At 43.1% G+C, this 21,314-nt stretch overlaps 1 protein-coding gene across 2 annotated transcripts in view; it reads right to left on the bottom strand.

Annotated features, from left to right (window-relative positions):
• Positions 1–21,314, bottom strand: part of LRSAM1 (leucine rich repeat and sterile alpha motif containing 1) — a 1,377,704-nt gene that overhangs the window by 351,181 nt on the left and 1,005,209 nt on the right. For both annotated transcript variants that reach the window (XM_030206572.1, XM_030206573.1), the window contains exon 19: positions 8,321–8,401. In XM_030206572.1, coding sequence (XP_030062432.1) covers positions 8,321–8,401 — 81 coding nt within the window. The remainder of the gene's footprint in view (positions 1–8,320; positions 8,402–21,314) is intronic.

Below are 21,314 nucleotides of genomic sequence, written 5' to 3' on the forward strand. Positions count from 1 at the left end.
TCTATTTCTTTTGTCTGTCCTTTCTGAGCTAGCTCTCTCTCTCTCTATGCTGGCAGCTTCCAGCAGCACGACTCTAATTGTTTCACTTTCCTACAGCTGTGTGTGGACTGAGTTAGCTCTACCTCTCTTTGGGTGTACTGGCTTCAAGAGCTTCACGGTGCTGCATTGGTGTGGGTTGGGCCTCTCGGGGTTTCAGTGTGCTATCTGCCTGGCTCTAGGGAGTGTGACATCATCTGGGAGGGCCTTGATAAGGAAGTGGTGCTCTTCCCTTCGGGGCCTTTGCAACGTTTGCTTTAGGTAGGGTGGTGCAGTGTGCACTTCTGACTTTGTGTCTAGTTTCCCTGCTTGCTTTTGCTAAAGGTCCAGGTTAGTGTTAGTGCAGTGTGCACTGGTGACTGTGTGTTTAGCTTTCCTCCTTTTCCCTTGTGGTTCCCCTGCTTTTCCCTCTTGGTGCTTGGGAAGCACTGCTGTGCATAGGGCTTTGGAAGCTCTGTTGCTGATAGAAGTACTTCAGGGTTTGGTGTTGTTAGGAACACTACAGATTTTGCTGTTAGAAGTACTTCTGGTGTTTGTGCTATTAGGAGCATTGCAGTCTTTGCTGTTTGTGTTTGGTGCTTTTGAAGCACTTTTGGCTTCGTGTTTAGCTTCCCTGTTTTTTCCCTGGTGGCTCCCCTGTCATCCCTTTTAGTGCTAGGAGCTCTTCTGGTTGTTTGGTGCGTGGGAGCACCCTAGTTAGTTTAGAGTTGAAGAGCTTCTGTAGCTTGGTGCTCAGAGCACCTGTTAGGTCAGTGCCTAGGGGCGCTCCTGTTAGTATAGGGCTTAGGAAGTCCTTTTGTTAGTTTGCTGTTAGGAACACTTCTGCTGGTTTAGGGCGTGGGAGCTCTTAGGTCAGTTTAGGATTTAGTAGTACTTCTGTTTCCAGTCCTGGTCCCTGTGTCATCCGGTATCCGGTAAGTCCTGCCGGCCACTCAAACCCAAGGGCTCAACCCTTGGGGGGGCAGTGGCTAAGTGCAGGTAAAGCTGTAAGGACCAGTCCAGTGTGTTCCAGTCCGGTGTGCTCCAGTCCAGTGTGTTCCGGTCCGGTGTGTGTTCCAGTCCGGTGTGTGTTCCAGTCCGGTGTCCTCCAGTCTGGGGGATTCCAGTCCAGTGTTCCAGTCCTGTGTCCTCCAGTCCGGGGGATTCTAGTCCGGGTGTTCCAGCTCGCTGGGCGGTGCGTTTAGACCTGCCGGTGCCGGTGTGCTTGCCCAGCGTTGGTTGGTGGGTTTTGCCTGCTGCTGTCGCTCCTCGTCAGCAGCCCAAGGGCTCACGTTTGCTCCAGAGCCCGGCCCTGCGGGCTCTGAACCTGACATATGGTATATATGTGAAATGGAGAGGCTTCGGGCAGTGAGAGGCCACACGGAGGTGAAGTGGGAGGCAATCTGGGAGCCCTTTCTGAAGCACTGTGAATGTTAAGGGGGGGGGGGAGATGGTGGTGGTCGGGTAGGTGGAGAAGGGTAGAGATTTGGGTAAATTAAGATGGGGGAGGGGGTTATGATACTTTATCATAAAATCTTAAAAACCTGGGAGTCATAAATTGACTGTTTGTTAGCTTTGGATTTTCTGTAGGGTCCATACTATTATTGAATCAAGGAGGTACTTTGGTCTTGCTGTAATAATTTGGAGTTCTTCCTACTGCTGTAGTGTACCATGTTCTTCTTTCGATGTTGTTTTCATTGTATTCGCATCCTTGCAGTTTTAATAAAGACTCTTTTCAAATTAATAAAAAAAAGAAGATGCACGCACAAAACCAAATTAGTGCCAATGTGCACAACACATATAAATGTCAATATCCTACATGTGCTATTGTGCAAATACTTGCTTTACTTATATAGCATGTATTTATTTGCAAAAGGGTGTATGGAGCATGGGTGGAACATAGATGGCAATCCCACTTACACACATAAATTACAGAATCCTACAAGTTACATGCATCACTGTTGCATTTAGGCACCCACACTGTGCAGGTGCCTAGATGTTAGGCATGCTGATACTGGGTTACACTAGTAATCTACAATAGGACATAGGCCCCTAAGTTCAGTTACAGAATATACTATAACTGAATATACTCCTACTGCGCGGCCTTGGGGCACCTAAATGTAGACACACAGTTATAGAATTGCCCCCATGGAGTATACTTACACACACATACACTTACACCCTCTTTGATGCAGAAGTAATTTTTTTGCAAGAGAATTTGTGCATCACAATGGGTCATTGTTAAGGTGTCTAAGCTGCCTTTATAAAACCGTTATAGTAGGTGGGTTTTTTTAAGGCATTTCACATAGAATCTCATTTATAACATTACCCCCATATGACTCTTAATCTGTTCGTGAGCCCTTGAGCCCAGACCAAGGCCTAGGAAGGATCTTGGCCTAGGCCTAGGGTAGACCAAACAGGCAACGCACAACCTCAGCCACCAAGCCCCGCACAAACAGGACAAACAACTAGCACCACCAGAAAAAGGGAGATAGAGCACTCAAGCGGGCCTATGGCCGAACAGGAACCCACTCGTACAGAGTCCAAGCATGTGGGCCTCATGGCCGAAGAGGAACCAAGTCATACACTGGGAAGGGAGAAAGATCAATGAGGGGTCCCCCAAGGGACTGGAGCACAAGCAATGCACATAGCACTAGCTAGAGACACAAGGGAAAGGGCGACAGACAGAAGCTGCTAAAGGAATATACAAGGCTGTGCCACACGGCCGACAAGGATAAGGGAAGCCCCTCAAAGGACTACTCTAGGCTGTACTGTACAGCACTCAAAGGTAAGGGAAAGCCACCTATAGGAATACACAAGGCTGTGCCACACAGTGCACAAGGGTAAAGGGAATCCACACACAAGAATGCACAAGGCTGGCCCCACAACACACAATGTTAAAGGGAAGCTGCTTATAGGAATACACAAAGCTGTGCCACAGAGTGCTCAAGGTAGAGGGAGGCTGCCAACAGAGGCAGGACAACAGCAGGCAAATACTAAGCCCAGCACATAAAGGGTTACATAGAGGAAAGGGAAACAAACAGACAGACTGGAACAATATAAGGGACAAGCTTACCACAGACAACACTACACCAGCAAAGCAGGGAACAAACTCAGGTGCAGGGGGGTGAAACAATCAAGCTCATGCTGGGAACACCCAGCAAACACAGAACCTACAAGCTACAAGGAGAGTAGGCAAACTTCAACAAACACACAGTGTGTCACAGCACAGACTGAGAGAAAGAGAAGCAGGCTTCAGCTGACAGGAATCAAACGCTAAAGCAAAGGTTGTAGGGAGAAGTAAGGTTAAGTAGATCTTGGCCTCTGACGTCAGCTCAATCCCTGACAGGCCAATGAGAAGTGAGTTCCAGCCATTCCCCTGCCTGTTTAGCAGAGCGGGTTCCAGCCATTCCCCTGTATGTTTAGCAGAATCATAACAATGACCAAAACAATCTAGAACAATCCTGTAAGGTGAATGTCTTTGAACCCTGCTCCAGAGCTGGAGATGGAAACAATTTCTTTGTATAGGGAGAATGTTGACAAAGACTGGATTTAACTTTGAAGCATGACAATGAAAAAAATAAACTGCCAGCTCAATTATAAAAAAAATCAAAATAATAAAACTAAAATGAAGCATTGAGAGTTATTTACGATTTCCTTATCTGAAGTCCAGCTAGGTTTTCAAAAGCTATCTTTGATGATCCTCTTCCATGAAAGGGTCCTGGTTACCACATTCCCTGCCATATTCCTCAAATACACGACTCCTGTTCCCATAGCAAGGGGGCTTAACAGGACAGGACAAAAATTTGCCTGTTCCTCTCAGGTCAGAGAATGGTGGCAATCCAGAGTCTTCATTTATTTCTCTCAGTCTGTGCCTAGGGAAGCCAATTTTCAGAACAGCTATAGTCCATGGTGATTTCATCTTAAAAGCTACAAAGTAAAGAGATGTGGATTTTAGATGAAATCCCCTGTGCGCACTTGAGCTGGACTATGCACCCCACCCCACCTCTTTTCCCAAGATGGGGGGGGGGGGGGGGGAGCCCCACACACACCCTACAGGACTGGATTTGAAAAATTCTAAACACTGTGAAAGGGGAGCGATTCAGAGCTATGATGATATGCAGGTTTAAAAATGAAACAGAACCTGGCAGCCACTTTTGGAATTCTTGGCCGCCCCTGCAGATCTCTAATAGATATCAGAGCTGCCAAGGGGTCCTAATTTTTGAAAGGGAGATTTTAGTCCACACCCCCAGCCCCGCCCCACTCTGCATTGGCTCCACCCACTGGCTCCGCCCCTGACACCTCAAACCCATGGCCATTTCAGCAAAAATGTTTTGTTTAATAGCCTAATACTCTTTTCAATTAGCTTTCATAGGCCAAAACCTCCTGCCTCAGGTCAGGTCAGTATAATGCTGTTATGGTATCCTCTCCTGACCTGAGGAAGGAAGTGCTGGTTCTGAAAGCTAATCAAAAATGATTTAAAACTAGTGAAGGTATCACCTTATTTTCTATTTTGTGTTTTATTTGTATTTATTAACCTTTATTAACACAGTTACCACATTACTTTATCCTAAATTAAAAATAAAATTATTCTCTGTACCTTTGTTGTCTGATCATTTACTTTTTCTAATTGTGTTGCTCCCAGTCTCTTGATTCTGCTTTCCTTTGTCTTCTCTTAACTCTCTTGCCAGGATTTCCTGTCCATTTGTCATTTTTCTCTCCTTTTTCTTTGTTTTCTTCAATATTATTCTGCCTCTCTCTCTCTGTTCATATTTAATTAATTCTTACTATCCATTCTTTAATTTCCTTCATTTAACTTCATCTACCTATAGCTTTTCATCACCCTTGTTCTTCCCATGCCCCTTCCTCTTATTCTCCAGTCTTTCACTACTCTGTCCTCTCCCCCTTTCCATCCAGGCAGCTCCCTTCTTTCTTTCCCCATCCTTCCAGTGTCTCCCCTCTTTCTTTCTGCATCCTTCCATTCAGCATCTCCTCTCTTTTTCTCCCTACCCTTCCATCCAGCGTCTTCCCTCTTTCTCTCCCCATCCTTCCACTCATCTACCCTCTCTCCTGATCCTTCCATCCAGTGTCTCTTTCTCTCTCCCCCTCCTATCCAGTGTCTATTTCTCTACCCTTTTCAGTTCAGTGTTCCCTCTCTCTCTACACATCCTTCCAGTCTCTCCCCCTTTCTCTCTGCATCCTTTCATCCATCTCCCCTCTTTCTCTCCGTATCCTATCCAGCGTCTTCTCTCTCTCTCCCTATCCTTCCATCCAGCGTCTTTCTCTCCCTCCTTCCATCTGTCTTCCCTCTTTCTCTCTCCATCCTTCCATCCGTCTTCCCTCTTTCTTCATCCTTCCATCCAATGTCTACCCCTTCTCCCAATCCTTCCATCCAACATCTAACCCTCTCCCGATCCTTCCATTCAGTCTCTCTCTCCTTCTTTCCATCCAGTGTCTCTCTGTACCCTTTTTTCCAACTAGTGTCTCTCTCTCTCTACCCTTTTCCATTCATCATGTCCCCTCTCCCTAAGTGTCTCTCCTGTTTCTATCCCTACCCCTTCTTCCTTCCAGCGTCTTCTCCCTTTCTCTCCCTCTTTTCATCCAGCATCTCCCCTCTTTCTCTTGCCATCTGTCCAGCAAGGATATCCCCTTTCTCCCCATCCTTCTCTCCAACAGCTTCTCTCTCTCTCCAGCCTTTTTCCATATCCTGTCCTTCTCCCCACCTTTCAATCTCTCTCTCTCTCTACACCTCCTCTTCTATCCAGTGTCTTCACTCTCTAATTTCCTCCCCACTCTCTCCATTCTACCTCCTGCCTCCCGCTCCCCCTTCCACCACTCAGTATCCATTTCCTGGCCATTGTTGCTTCTCCTGTTGGGCAGCAGCAAAAAAAAAAGCAAGCGCGGGGCCGCAGCAGCCTTCAAGTATGAGCTGTTGGCTCTGCCGCTCCTCTCTCCTCTCTCTGCCCCTGGAGCAGGAAGTTTATGTCAACTTCCTGCTCCGGGGGCAGAGAGAGGAGTGGCAGAGCTGACTGCATGCCTGAAGGCTGCTGCGGCCCAGTGCTTGATTTTTTTTTTTTTTGTTTTTTCATCGCCACTGCTGCCCAACAGAAGAAGCGAAGCAGCAGTGGCCAGGAAACGGATACCAGGTGAAAGGGGGAGCGGGTGGCAGGAGTTGTTTTGCCACCGCTGCTGCTCATTGGGAGAAGTAGCAGCAGTGGGGAAAGAGCGATCTGACCTGCAGTTTCTCAGTGGGAGCTTCCCCGCTTTGGCGGGAGATGACCCGCCAAAGCAGGAGTCTCCCGCTGAATGCGAGAGACTTGGCAGGTCTGAGATATGGACTACTATATATGAACTATATCGTAAAGCGACAGATCTCTCATGTTTGGAATAGGATATTTTCTGCTCTCCCACCCCAAGTTTTCACCCAGTTTTGTATGTCTTATTTTTTTATCTATTTTACGTCTCCTTTTATTTAATTACAATCAGTGGTCATTTGTAGTGCTGCTGCACCACATAGGAGGATACTTTGCTACTGCAAAAAGCATTTTGGTACAATTCAGAGTTAAAAGTGTGTAAGAGTAAAAGATGTACAGAACTATCAAGGCAACATTTATGTATGATTGTCACACCATTCACCTGGTTCAGGAAACTGTTGAATACCATGCCTAGAGTCTTGCGAATCTAATTCCTGGTTGCTGCACTTCCTCTTATAGCCCCAGATGGGATGCGGTCACTTCCTGGCTAGGAATATTTAAGGAAGTGTTCTACACTTCACCAGCGCCTTGGCAACAGGCTTCTAGAGTTGTGCTTACTCCAGCGTTCATTGCCTTGCCAGTTCCAGTCCTGCTTGCTCCTGCTCATGCTTATTCCAGTCTTCCAGCCCCACTTGTTCCTGTCTCTAGTCCTGCTAGCCCCAGCCCGGGCTGTTTCTGGTTCCAGCCCTGCCTTCCTCTATTCCTGCCTATCTGGTCTTGTCCTCCTTCTACCCAAGGGCTGTTTTAAGAGCCAACCTCCTGACGGTCCCAGTTCTATCTGGGTACCGTGCACCCTGTCCTCCTTTTACCCAAGGACTCTTTTAAGAGTCAATTTCCTGAAAGGCCCAGTTCTGTCTGGGTATCAGGCACCAGCAATTTTTGGGATCTTAGTTCTGGCGCCTGCCGCTACCAGTGGGATCCTGTGCTGTGCTAGTGCTGCACAGGTAGCATTTCCTCCACTGCCCCCAAGGGCTCTTTTAAGAGCCAACCTCTAGACTGTTCCAGTCATGTTCCATCCAGTCTGCTAGGTGCTGCCTAGTCCTACGCTTCAGCCAGTCCGAGTCAGGTCTTGCCTTCTTCAGCTTCTGGATTCTGCCAGGCGGTCCCATTATTAACCGTCAAGGACCTGTGCTGCACTTATGACACACAGGAAGAGCCACTTCCCCAGTCGTGACAATGATGGCTGACATATGTGTGTGTTGATTTTGTTATTCAAAATTTTTGTTTAAATTTCAAGAAAAAAAAAAGGGGGGGGGGGGAGAAATGACCATTTTACCTAAAGAAATCTCTTTGAAAGCTGCCTCCAAAGTAAACTGTTTCCACAAATAGGGATAATTATTCATTGAGCAAGGATGAAAATGCAAAAAAGAAACACAAGGCAGTATAGTGTGTGGCATTATTTTCAAAAGCTGCTCCCCCTTCTGGCAGCCAAGGTAGAACATGTCATGGAGGCAATGTATTCAAATTTGTGGGAGGCTGAGAGAAAGTTACATATGATATAGCAAAAGACCTACAGGGCACATCTGCTCTCTTTTTGGTTCTGTATAGTAGACTATAATCAGCCTGAGGACAGATTCAGTCATGGACTGATACGTGTAAGACCCCAATGGCATGGTAGTGAAAATGGAAAATGGTTTCAAGACCTATGAGAAGACTCTGACTGTGGGCATATTTCCCCTGATGAACGACATTTAACAAACAGCTAGCTCTGTGGGTGCTTCAGCACTCCCAATATTGAACAAATTCCTTGACTGTGTCAAGAGAGAGAGAATATCTGTGGGTTTAGCACCCTCAATCATTTAAAAAAGTTGGCTCCCTCCCATGCATAAAGGGAACCACTTTTTCAGTAAACAATTCTCTATGACTCTCATTTGAAGATATTGTGAGCCCAAGCTACACTGGTGTACACTGAGGTATCTGAAAGAAACAAATTTTTAAAAAAGACAAAGTTGCTAAGAGAGCTAGAGCAACTACATAACATGTTCCTCACTGTCCAGTGATAAGATGGTAGAAGGGGCAGAGTGTATCCCAGTCATTACAGCCCTACATACCTGTAGTGTCTCTGTGTCCAGCTCTTGTCTCCTTAACTCCAGCTGTGTCAGCTGCAATAACTCAGTTTCTATTAATTTAATCTAAACAGAAGATGAAACAGGGAGTTTTTATTTACATTTTCAATTATTTTAGTTACCTTAGTTACTCTGCTAAGTCTTGACTATAAGCATTTGACATCTAGCAGCTTCATGGCACTTTTCCTGACTGGTCTGGGAAACATTAAGGGCCCTTTTCAGGCTTACTACTACTACTTAACATTTCTAGAGCGCTACTAGGGTTACGCAGCGCTGTACAGATACAGAAAAAGCCTACTGCAAAATGGGCCCCTTCAATATTTCAAATCTTTGCTTTGGGGTCTGCCTTGATTTTCTTACAACTAGTCTATAAATTAAAAAAAAATCACAGAGAAATGCCTCTTAATGGATTCTTTCTAACACTGCTTACATCAAGCAATAAAACATTCAGGAAAATCATGTAATGGACCTATGTGGTAGTTTGCTCTTTTGAAATAACACATTGCATGCCCAAGGGTTTAATTTTCTGCAACTTCCAAAAGGCAAAATATTCTCCTCAGTCTCACTTTAGTTCTTAAAAGCAAAAAATACATAGGAATTTTGATTTCTTCTGTTTCAGTAGAGGAGTGTGGTAGCCGTGTTAGTCCACTCTTAAGGTTATCAATAGAAATCAAACAAAATAAAACATGGAAAAGAAAATAAGATGATACCTTTTTTATTGGACATAACTTAATACATTTCTTGATTAGCTTTCGAAGGTTTCAGGAAATCAATGTAGTTGGGGGGGGGGGGGGGGTGCTATTTCACGACTGTTTTAAGGAAACTGAATTTTGTCCAGTTTTCAGTATGGCTCCACGATCAAGGTTGTGTCATTTCACTGACTGTGACAGAACAGGGGGAAGTCAGGTACAGAGGTCGGTTTGGCTACACTTCTGAATCTCATGAATATAGAAGAGAACATAGCTGGAGCAACTCTTTTGTCATTCATAGGCAAATGCACAATCCCAAAATACTACCTGAAACTTACCTGCAACTTCTAAAATCACTGAGGCTTTTATTTGAGTTTCATGTAGTTGCTGGTTTCTCCTGAAGAATGTGAAATGGCTTAACTTCTGGGAAAGCTGCAGCAAGGGCTGTGAGACTGCAGTTTTTGGCCAATTGCTAAAGTTTGTGTCATTGGCTCTGCTTATGGGACTCTGTAACTGTAATCTCTAACTATTGAATGTTGTTAGCTGGCTCACATTTACCTTTAATCTATCCCATTTCTACTTTAATTACTAGAGTGTTGTATTTACCTGCACAAAAAGGGCTTTACAAGCTGAAAAGGTAGCTAAATCTTGTATCTCCCATGAGAAAACCTCAATGCTCTATTGACTACTACTCTTGTTACTATTATTTATCATTTCTATGGCTTTCCTAAACATATATAGTTCTAGACCTACTAGATGTTTGCAGTCTCTGACAGATCAGTGTTGAGTCTGCAATTGATGGCAGTTGTTCAGGATGACATTGATATGGGGAGCTGATTCCAGGTACTCTCATGATAAGATACCAGTGGGGTGAGACTTGCAAGTGTCATGGAGGAGAGACTGGAGGTAAAATGAGAAGAGAAAGATCACATATGCTCCCTTTGTGTCGAGGTGGAAGACACCAGAATTTCAGGAGCCAAACTGAGTTCCTCCCTCTATCCCTCACTTTTTTGGGACAGATACCCCATTATACTAAACTCTATTTGGCCAACTGTAGTTTCCTCCATCAGGTCTGACCCACTATTGCAGTATTTTTATCACAGACTTTGCTTAAGAACCAAGCAAGTCCATATCTAGAACCCAGAACCAGAATTTGGAAAATCTCAGGAGTAACATAAGTCAAGATAAGGCTGTCCAAACCTCTTTGATTAAGTATGATGGCAATCCACAGGAAGTTAGCTTCTCCATGGGAACTGTTCCAGAGATACTTGCAAAAATTCCATAGCCAGCTTTTCCCATCTTAATATTTACTATTTTCCTCCTGGGAAAAGGAGGCATGAATAACTGAAGAAAAAAAAAACTGGGTGACCTCACTTGCAATAGCTTAGACTTGACTAGCCTATTTGAGAGCTCTGATAAAGAAGTGACAGAGCAAGCAACAATTTTGGTACATTTTGTGTTCTTCCAAGACACACCTGATGATGCATTTTCATTTCTGTAATCAACGTTTCTTTGGTAGAGCGGAAGGAGCAGCTCATGACCATGTGTCAGAAATGCTCTATCTTGCTTTGTTATTCATTACCCTTCCAAATACGTCATTACATTTGAGGATACAGTTTATCTATTTTTGAACCATCTCAGCTACTCAACTACACTTTTTACTGGACCATAAAGTCCAGGATTTATTGGATCTATCAATTATTTTATTCAGTTATTTTGTGCAAGTTATTAAGCATGGCTAAATAGGCTGCACTTTCTTCATTTTCAACTATTTATTTTTTTCATTTATATCCCACGTTATCCAAATAGATCAGGTTCAATGTGGTTAACAACTTTTTGTAATTAACTTAGGGCCCTGTTTACTAAGCTCTGCTAGAGGCATGCTAGCGTTTTTAGCACACGCTATACACTAGAGACATCCATAGGAACATATGGGTGTCTCTAGCATTTAGAGCTCGCTAATTTTTAGCATACGCTAAAAACGCTAGCGCACCTTAGTAAACAGGGCCCTTGTTGTTTATTTCTACCAAGTTCTATTGGTTTGTTTCTTGGGACCTTCCTCCTGTTTTGGTCTGATTATTTTCTGATCTCAATACTGTTAATATTTTCTTTTGTGTTTCATTTTACGGTGAAAAGCATGGGATTATGTCTAGGTTTTGCTTTGTATTTAAGATTTACTTGATATTCATAGTAAAGAAGTTTTTTAAAACATAGGGTCCTCTGTGAATTTAACAAAGTAGCACAATAGGTGTTTGCGGTTCACCTAGTTTGCTAGATACCCTTACTAATATGGTGGCAGTGGCACAGATCCTACAGAGTCTCCAACCTCTCATTTTCTCTTACACTGCTTTCCGTCTGTCCAAAGCATGCTTGAATTCTGTCAGAGTTTTGATTACTGCCACCTCTGTTGGTAGACAATGCCAGGCATCCGACATCTTCTCAGTAAGGAAGCAGTTACTTAAAATGTATCTAAGCTCCCTGTCTCCAGCTTTATTTCATGACCCCTTGCCCTGGAATCATTCTAGATAAAATATCTCCTTGAACTTTGTTATACTAGATATCTATTTCTAAATCATGCCTCCTCTTCTCCCTCTTTTACATTCTACCATGTAAATAATACATTTTGAGTTCTTTGAAGCTTGTTTAAGCAGGTCTTCTATTGCAAGTCATGCAACATTTTGATATGAGAACATAAGCATTGCCAAACAGGGACAGACTGAAGGTCTATCAAGCCCAGTATCCTGTTTCCAACAGTGGACAATCTGGCAAGATCCCAGAACAGTAAAGCAGATTTTATGCTGCTTATCCTAGAAATAAGCAATGGATTTTTCCAAGTCCATCTTAATATGGCTTATGGATTTTTCTTTTAAGAAAGTATCCAAACCTTTTTAAAAAACCTGCTAACTGCTTTTACCACATTCTCTGGCAACAAATTCCAGAGTTTGATTACAGGTTGAGTGAAGAAATATTTTTTTGTTACAGTTTACTTAGTAGCTTCATTGCATGCCCCTAGTACTAGTATTTTTGGAAAGCTAAACAAACGATTCACCTCTACCCATTCCACTAAACTCAGTATTTAATAGACCTCTATCATATCTCCTTTCAGTAATTTCTTCTTCAAGCTGATGAGCCCTAGCCGCTTTAGCCTTTCCTCATAGGGAAGCCCTTTATAATTTTCGTTGCCCTTCCCTATACCTTTTCTAATTCTACTATATCTCCTTTGAGAAATCCTGCCCACCGACAGCAGTGTCAGATGCCAAGGGAAATTTCAATTACCCTGCAAGCTGCATCGGCTTCCTCTCGGGTGCACAGGCTGCGTGCCAGGACCCAGGATCCAGCTTAGATCGCATGCTCCGTTCGTGTGGGAGCAAACCCCGCCCACCAACAGCAGCATTAGATGCTGTGGATATTTACCATGGCGCTCAGCAGCATGCTGCATAAGGCACATGCCGAAGGCGCACATCTTAGCGCAGTGCCTGGCATGGCAGAGGCACAGGCCCAAACACTAGCTCCACTGATCTATAGGTCCTAATCCACAGGACCCCACAACTATCAGGAACAAATTGCATCCACAGGATACAACTGCATGACAATCCAATATGCCCAAGATGAGAAGGATCAACTACCTACTGCTGCTCCTGGTGAGTATGAATGGCTTAGGACTAGGTCACAGGGACCCCATCAACCAACAAACACAGACTCTACATCCCACGTATTGAAAACTGAAAAAACGAAGAGTCACTGAAGACCATGACTGTCAACCACCCTGTCTGTTCATCAACACCCAAACAGGTCACATGCAACAGACCAAGGAAGATTGGACCCAAGGCAAATCACCAAAACCACACCAATCTTCTTCCCATACCATCTAATCACAAAAATACTATTGGGCCATCACAGGTTCTGGTGTATGCCAACGTCAGATCTGCTAAGAAAAAACTTCTCATACTTCATGATTTGATCCAATTGGGCAACTTTGGCTTAATCTTCCTAGTTGAGACCTGACTAAAGGAACAAAATAGCCCTGAATTACCTCACCTATGTCCCCCAGGATTCAGTATCCTACATGCCTCTAAGCCGGAAAAACAAAGAGGCGGCCTGGCCATACTATACAAAAGTTTCTTCCACCTGACTTTGATCGACTCAGATGCTGCTCCTAATCTAAAGTACATGCTCTAAAAATTCCAAGATGATTCCAACAAGCCTCACAACACGATTAGAATCCTACTAATCTATAGACCCCACGGTTCCTGGCCCAGTGTTCACAATAAATTACTTGAACTCCTTAGCCTATGCTTTTCACAATTTTCCAGATCTGAGCATAACACTCGAATCAGAGATTCCCTCACCATTACCCCCAACTATAAAACTGCCACATACGAAAAAGGCCATATTCTTGAACTAGTTACCTCACTCACATCCTTCAGCTCTCCTCACTAATATCATCTGATCTGCCACCTCATAGCACAACTTACCTTACACATTTGCATGACCCCCTAACACCACCAAGAAAGACAAACCAATCATAAATTCTAGAGGGAAAACTGACTCTGTCAAGTTCTGGAATCTGGTCTCTGAAAAAAATCTGAATACTACCTAACGACCCTTTAACACTGGATGTAGAATTGGACTCAATCACTGAAGAATGCCTGAACACTATAGCCCCTGAGAAACATTGGAAGGTTAGGACCACCAAAACAAACCACGGGTACCACAAAAACCCCTGAAGAAACTAAAAAGGTGAAGCAGATGCCTAGAAAGAATCTGGAGAAAAAAACATGACCCATCCATCAAGATCAGATGGAGAGAAGTGCACAAATCCTATAAATTCCATTGTTCTGAAGCAAAAAAAAAAAGCATACTACTCCACACTAGTTGGCACAAAACACCAGACTCAACGAAATTATTCATGCTGGTGAAAGCTCTTCTCTCCCCAAGCCCAGATAATTTGAGCACTAAGAGTCAACCTAATGCACAAGAACCGGCGGACTTTTTCCATTCCAAAATTCAGAAGATAAGGACAAATCTCATTAATAAGCAGGTTCAATTACCCAATCCCATTCCACCACCTCCTGAACCCAACTCAATGAAAAATACACCAGTGGACCAACAGTGGGACTACTTCAAACCCATCACAGTCAAAGACTTTTCTGAGAAGTTCTGAGAGAAAAGGACATTATCTGGTAAGGGAACACTATTTTGCTTTGTGCTTTGGGAACTTAAAGGTTGGGGTTTAAAGGAGGAATTGTAGGCAGAATAAAAATATAAAATAGAAAATTTTATCAACTAATCTCCATAGTCTTTTCCCCTTAGTTTTAAAACTTGAACTTTGTACCACAGCATTAACAGATAGCCTCTAGCTGGAACTGCAGGATCTAGTTTAGTATTAAGGGGAAATAAAAAGAGAGAGAGAGAAAACCAAGCATTATTAACTAGTTGCCACTTTTTCCATAGTATTAAACTGAAATTTTCTCTAGAAATAGGCATTTTTCCCGTAGTTTTAAACTGAAACCTTGTCTAGAGGTAGAAAATTAACAGCCAAAAACTCTTGTTCTAAAAGTTATTTTCTGTTCTTTGGTTGCTGGAGAGGTAGCACGTCCAGTGACCACAATTAGGTGATAATTAAGATGTGGGGCAGTAGAATATTTGCATATGTTGCTGAGTTAGCTTGAAAGAGACTGTTTATAAAAGGCCCCTTAGATTCAATCTATATAAAGAGGAAAGGTCCCACTGAATTTTCTTTCTGAGAAGTTCTGAGAGAAGAGGACATTCTCTGGTAAGGGAACACTATTTTGCTTTGTCTTTCCCCCTTAGTTTTAAATCTTGAACTTTGTACCACAGCATTAACAGATAGCCTCCAGCAGGCACTGCAGGATCTAGTTTAGTCTTCCAACCCACCCTCCCCAACAACCACCCACCCCTAGGACAATTCTTCATTTATAGTCAGTTATTGTAATTAGGATAACAAGCAAGGAGTGCTCTTACAGAGTTTTAAATACATTTCATTACCATCTAAGAAGGAAACACTAAATAAAACACACAATATACCATATAAACTAAAAGACATTTTTGTATTAGGCTAATATCCTTAATATTTTAGCAAGTTTTAAATTATTGAAGAACTCAAAAATACTAAGATGGAGTCAGCAGTCCAGAAGCGAGAGGGGTGCTATCCAGTTTTTTGCATTGAGTGTCACATGTATGATTATTTCCCAATTGGTGAACTAAAGGGGATGGGACGACTTCCCTATGAGGAAAGTCTAAAACAGCTAGGGCTCTTCAGCTTGGAGAAAAGGCGGCTGAGGGGAGATATGATAGAGGTCTATAAAATAATGAATGGAGTTGAATGGGTAGACGTGAAGCGTCTATTTACGCTTTCCAAAAATAGGAGTTACGGATCAAGAAAGGGATCTGGGTGTCGTTGTCGATAATACACTGAAACCTTCTGCTCAGTGTGCTGCTGCGGCACGGAAAATGAATAGAATGTCGGGTATTATTAGGAAAGGTATGGAAAACAGGTGTGAGGATGTTATAATGCCATTATATCGCTCCATGGTGCGACCGCACCTTGAGTATTGTGTCCAATTCTGGTCGCCGCATCTCAAGAAAGATATAGTGGAATTGGAAAAGGTGCAGCGAAAGGCGACTAAAATGATAGCGGGGATGGGACGACTTCCCTATGAAGAAAGACTAAAGAGGCTAGGGCTTTTCAGCTTGGAGAAGAGACGGCTGAGGGGAGACATGATAGAGGTTTCCTAAAGGACAAGTCCATAAACCGCTACTAAATGGATTTGGGAAAAATCCACAATTCCAGGAATAACATGTATAGAATGTTTGTACGTTTGGCAAGCTTGCCAGGTGCCCTTGGTCTGGATTGGCCGCTGTCGTGGACAGGATGCTGGGCTCGATGGACCCTTGGTCTTTTCCCAGTATGGCATTACTTATGTACTTATGTACTAGGACTAGGGGGCATGCGATGAAGCTACAAAGTAGTAAATTTAAAACGAATTGGAGAAAAGTTTTCTTCAATGAACATGTACTTAAACTCTGGAATTTGGTGCCAGAGAATGTGGTAAAGGCGGTTAGCTTAGCAGAGTTTTAAAAAAGGGTTGGATGGCTTCCTAAAGGAAAAGTCTACAGACCATTATTAAATTGGACTTGGGGCAAATCCACTATTTTTGGGGATAAGCAGTACAAAATGTTTTGTACTTTTTTGGGATCTTGTCAGTTATTTGTGACCTGGATTGGCCACTATTGGAATCAGGATGCTGGGCTTGATGAACCTTTGGTCTGTCCCAGTATGGCAATACTTATGTACAACTGCTTCTCAAAATATCATCCCACCATTATATACTGGATTCCTTCCCCTCTACCCTGTTTGCCAACCCTCCAGCACTTATTCTCTCATGACTTGCTCTATTTTTGAATAGCCTACTAACAACTGGGAAACTTCCTGAAGAGATGGGCCACATCACCCTTACCCCTAAAGCCTCAAGCCTAGACCTATCCCTACCATCTAACTTCAGATCCATCCAAGGGATTCCCCTACTAACCAAACAGTTGGAAACCTTGTCTGTCAACGACTCTCTAAATACACCACAAGATTTTCCTGCTACCACCCCACACAATTTGGATTCAGATCTAAACACAAGATAGAGTCCCTATTACAGGTACTAGCTACTGCTGTAAGAAAGCAGCTAACAAAAGGCAAACAGACCATCCTGCTCCAGTATGACATCTCAGCTGCTTTGGACTCCATGGACCACAAGTTGCTGTTGACTAGACTCAGCGGCCTGGGTTGGTTCCAAGATTTCCTTCAAAATCATTCTTACACTGTCCGGAAAGAGGGAAAAATGTAAAAAAGCTGGGCATCTCCATGCGGATTGCCTCAAGGTTCCCCATTTCCCGCTTACTCTTTAACCTCATTCTTCCCCAATTCACAGTAGGTGAAGGGGAGCACATTTTCTCGTATGACGACAACATACTTACTGCTAAGTCCCTGTAGGACCTACACTAAAGGAAACGTCTGAAAGGATCCTCAGTGCTACGCACAAAATCCACAAATGGGCCTTCGAACATATATTCCATCTGAACCAGTCCAAGACAAAATCACTATGGTTTTTCACCTTCCCGGTGTCACGACTGTGGTTGTGACTCCACTTTCTGTCTCACCTTGTCTTCTGGTGGTCAGCTTCAGAGGTGGCTCCAGTTTGTCTTTTCCTTGCATTGTTGCCTCTGCTACCACTTCTGTGTTTCAAGCCTCACTCTGGTATTCTGTGTGCTTTAAGCCTCACTCTGGTGTTCAGTGTATTTCAAGCTTCTTTCCTGTAGTCATGACATCATCAGTGAAGGCCCTCATAAGGAAGTTGAGGACATTCATTCAGGGCCTTTGCATAGCCAAAGGTATCCAGGTTTGTCGGTGTGCTTGTGTAGCACTTATGTTTTGTTTCCTAGCTAATGTGCCTGTGTGGCATTTCTGCCTTGGTTCTTATCTGTTTGTCTGTATGCTTAGCACTTCTGTTTTGGTTTGCCTGTTTGATCTGTTGTTTGAATCTGAGTAGCTGTGTGGCACAGCCTTGCTCTTCTGTGTGGCCCAGCTTTGTGTTCTGCCTAATCTGACTTGCTTAGAGGCATATTTTCAAAGCACTTTGGGAGGCTAAGTTCCATAGGTTTCTATGGAACTTTGGGAGGCTAAGTGCTTTGAAAATATGCCTCTTAGTGTTCTGCCTAGTCTGTCTTGCCTAGTGCTCTGACTAGTCTGCTTTTGCCTGTGTGTACGTTCCTTCTCTTTTTCCTTCTGCCGTTGTGCGTGGCTTCCAGTTCGACCTTGCGGCCCGTATGAGAGGGATCTGATGTGCACAGGTACCAGTTTGGCTTTGCGGCCCGTTTGAGTGCCCTTCCTCTAGCTTTACTTAGCTCTGCTCTAGTGTACCCCGTTCCTGTCTGTGTGCTTCTTGCACTTCTAGTCTGTTCCAGACCTGTCTAGTCAAGCTCAGTTCCTGTTTATGCTGTTCTTGCCTGTGTGTTTCTTGCACTTCTAGTCTGTTCCAGTCCTGCCTAGTCAAGCTCAGTTCCTGTGTACCCCATTCCTGTGTGCTTATTGCACTTCTAGTCTGTTCCCGTCCTGCCTGTTTAGTCCAGTCCTGGTTGGAAAGTTTGCCTGCTGATGCCGTTCATTGGCAGTGGCAAGAGTTCCCGTTTTTCCCTGAGTTCGTGACAGTTTGCAAAGGCCCCTGAAGCTGTGACCATGACACCCAGTTGACATTCCCCCTAATATAACCTTACTCAACGGTATAAACTTTACTGGAGCTAAAGAATCAAGGGTCTTGGGTGCTATCCTGGACTCTTCTCTAACCTTCGAGGCACAGATCAAGTATGGAAGAAATACTTCCTCTGCTTACGCCAACTAAGACTAATAAGGTCATACTTCCAAAGATTTATTTATTTATGACATTTATATCCCTCTTTAGCCCGAGTAGAACTCAGGTTCAAATGTGGTTTACATAGCAATTAGAAAAGCATGAACATGTTCAAAATATATTAACAGAAAGTAAAATATATCGTATAAAACTTGAGTTAGGAGAAGATGTAATTAAATAGTGATTTAAGCTAGATAACTGAAATATGGAGGGAAAAGGTAAGGGCTAGCTGGGATAGACATGAGTAGTGGGAGGTGGGATGAGGTAAAAATTAATGTCATGAGTTTATTTGAAAAGAGTGCTTATTTCCTTAAAGGCTAGACTGAAGAAATGAGTTTTCAATAGACTTCGGAATAACAAATAATCATCGGTGCATTTGGTGGTTTTAGGTAAGGAGTTCCAAATTTTAGTGCCTTGATATAAAAAGTTAGTATTATTTATTTATTTATTACATTTTTATCCCGCGCTTTCCCACACATGGCAGGCTCAATGCGGCTTATATAGTAACAATATAAAGAATTATGGATTGTTTTGTAGGTTACTTTCTTACCATTCAGGAAATATAGGATAACATATTCTCTAGATGAATTAGAGGCATTACATGAGGGTAAATTCAATGAAGTTGTTCATGTATATTGGGGCGAAACCATACAAAATTTTGTGAATGAAGCTACATAGCTTGAATGATATTCTATCTTTTATTGGCAGCCAATATAAACCATACAGAAGAGAGATTGCTTTGACGAAGCGTGGTAGTCTGAATATGAAACATGCAGCAGTGATTGAGTGGTTTGTAATTTTTTTGAGGAGATCCCTTTTAAGTCCTGCATAAATAGAGTTGCAGTAATCAAATTTTTTTAGGACTGGGAAGACTGATTTTATGAAGAATGGTCTTAGTCTCCTCAATTTCCATAATGAATTGAAACACTTGAGACCACTTTGGAAAATGAGTTATTGGTCAATTTTGACTCCTAAGATTTTCATAGTTGAGTCACGGAGACATGTGATGTTCTCAGTAGTAAATGATTTAAGATTTATAGCGTGATGAGAATTATTAACTATTAAGAAGTTAGTTTTATCTGTGTTGAGTTTTACTTTGAAATTGGATGCCCAAGATTCCATTAGAGATACCTAATCTGATGATATGAGTGATTTCATTTATTTCTTTAGTGAATGGAATATAGATGGTAACATCATCTGCATAAATGAATGTTGGGAGACCAATTTATAGGATGAAGAACAATGGAGAGCCCTGGGGCACTCCACAAACATGGGACCATGCTGATGAAATTGTACCCAATTGTTTCTCTTGGTATGATCTACACCTTAGGAAGCCCGAGAACCATTTTAACACAACTCCACAGATTCCGTAATGGTCAAGGATGTTTAGAAGGATATTATGATCAATAGTGACAAAGGCACTGGACATATCAAATTGGAGTATTAATATTTGACTACCAAAGCAAAGTTCTCATCAAAATTTAGCTAGGAAGTGGTGAGAACAGTTTCAGTACTGTGAGAAGGTCTAAAACCGGATTTGAGCTATGTAAAATGGAGTGAATTTGGAGATGGTCTATTAGTTAGTGTGTGACTAACCCCTCCGTTACCTTTACCCAGTGCTTTTTTTGTAGGAAAAAAGGTGCTGGTACTCATACCGTACCAACCTTAAGGGCGGGGTCACTATCTATGGCTCCACCCCCCCTAGTAGTCACACCCCCACATAAGTCTCATCCATTTTACTAGCCATGGAGCATATAAAAATGTAGCATTGAAAATAGTACACAAGTCCCTAGGCCCAAAACAAGAACCCCGAAGAATGATTATAAACTAATAAAAATGTAGACAAAAAAATCAGCTCTAAAACACCAGTACACAACCTAGTGAAACAAAAAAACAAAACAAAACAAAAAGGGCTGCAAATACTACACGCTAGCAGAATACTGCATCCTGATCACGCATGAAAAACACATGACACAACAGATATGAAGGCAAAATACTGAACTGGAAAGTTACCTCAAGAAGTCAGACTCAGCATGCAGCAATACTAGAAAAATTGAAACTTGCATGCAAAATATCAAAGATGCACATTTCCAAAAGCTGACATATTCCAATTAATAAATTCTGAATAAAAAATGTTTCTACTTTTGCTGTCGGAGCATTTAGTTTTTCTATTAGCTTTGGTCCCAGTGTCTTCTGTTTTATGCAGTGTCTTCTTTCCATTTGATATTTTTTCTTTCACCATGTCCACCATCCTTCTGTGTCCTTATGCGTCCTGTCTACCATCTGTAGCCCTGTCCCTATCCTTTCTCCAGTTTCAACATCTGCCCTCAAAGTGTTCCAATCCAGCCCTTAAATTCAGCAATTTGCCCTCCATCCATATCCAACATTTCTCCTCACTCCCCTCCATCCATGTGCATCTACTTTCTCTGTCTTCCCTCCCCTCCATCCATGACCATCATTTCTCCTCTCTCCCTTCCACTTCATCCATGTGCATCTCCTTCCTTTGTCTTTCCTTCCCTCCATCCTTGTCCAACATTTCTCCTCCCTTCCCTGCCCTCCACTCCATCCATGTCCAGCACTTCTCCTCACTTCCATCCCCTCCATCCATGTGCATCTCCTTCCTGAATTCCCTCCCCTCCATCCATGTCCAGCGATCTCTTCTTTCCCCCTGCCCTCCCCTCCATCCATCCATGTCCAGCAATTCTCCTCTCTCCCCTGCCCTCCCCTCCATCCATGGTCAGCAATTCTCCTCTCTCCCCTGCCCTCCCCTCCTCTCCAGCGATCTCTTTTCTCTCCCCCTGCCCTCCCCTTCTCTCCATGTTGTGAGCTCTTCTCTCCCCCTGCCATCCCCTCCTCTTCAGTGATCTATTC

The sequence above is a fragment of the Microcaecilia unicolor genome, chromosome 6 (assembly GCF_901765095.1).
Source record: "Microcaecilia unicolor chromosome 6, aMicUni1.1, whole genome shotgun sequence".
In the NCBI taxonomy this organism is placed as follows: domain Eukaryota; kingdom Metazoa; phylum Chordata; class Amphibia; order Gymnophiona; family Siphonopidae; genus Microcaecilia; species Microcaecilia unicolor.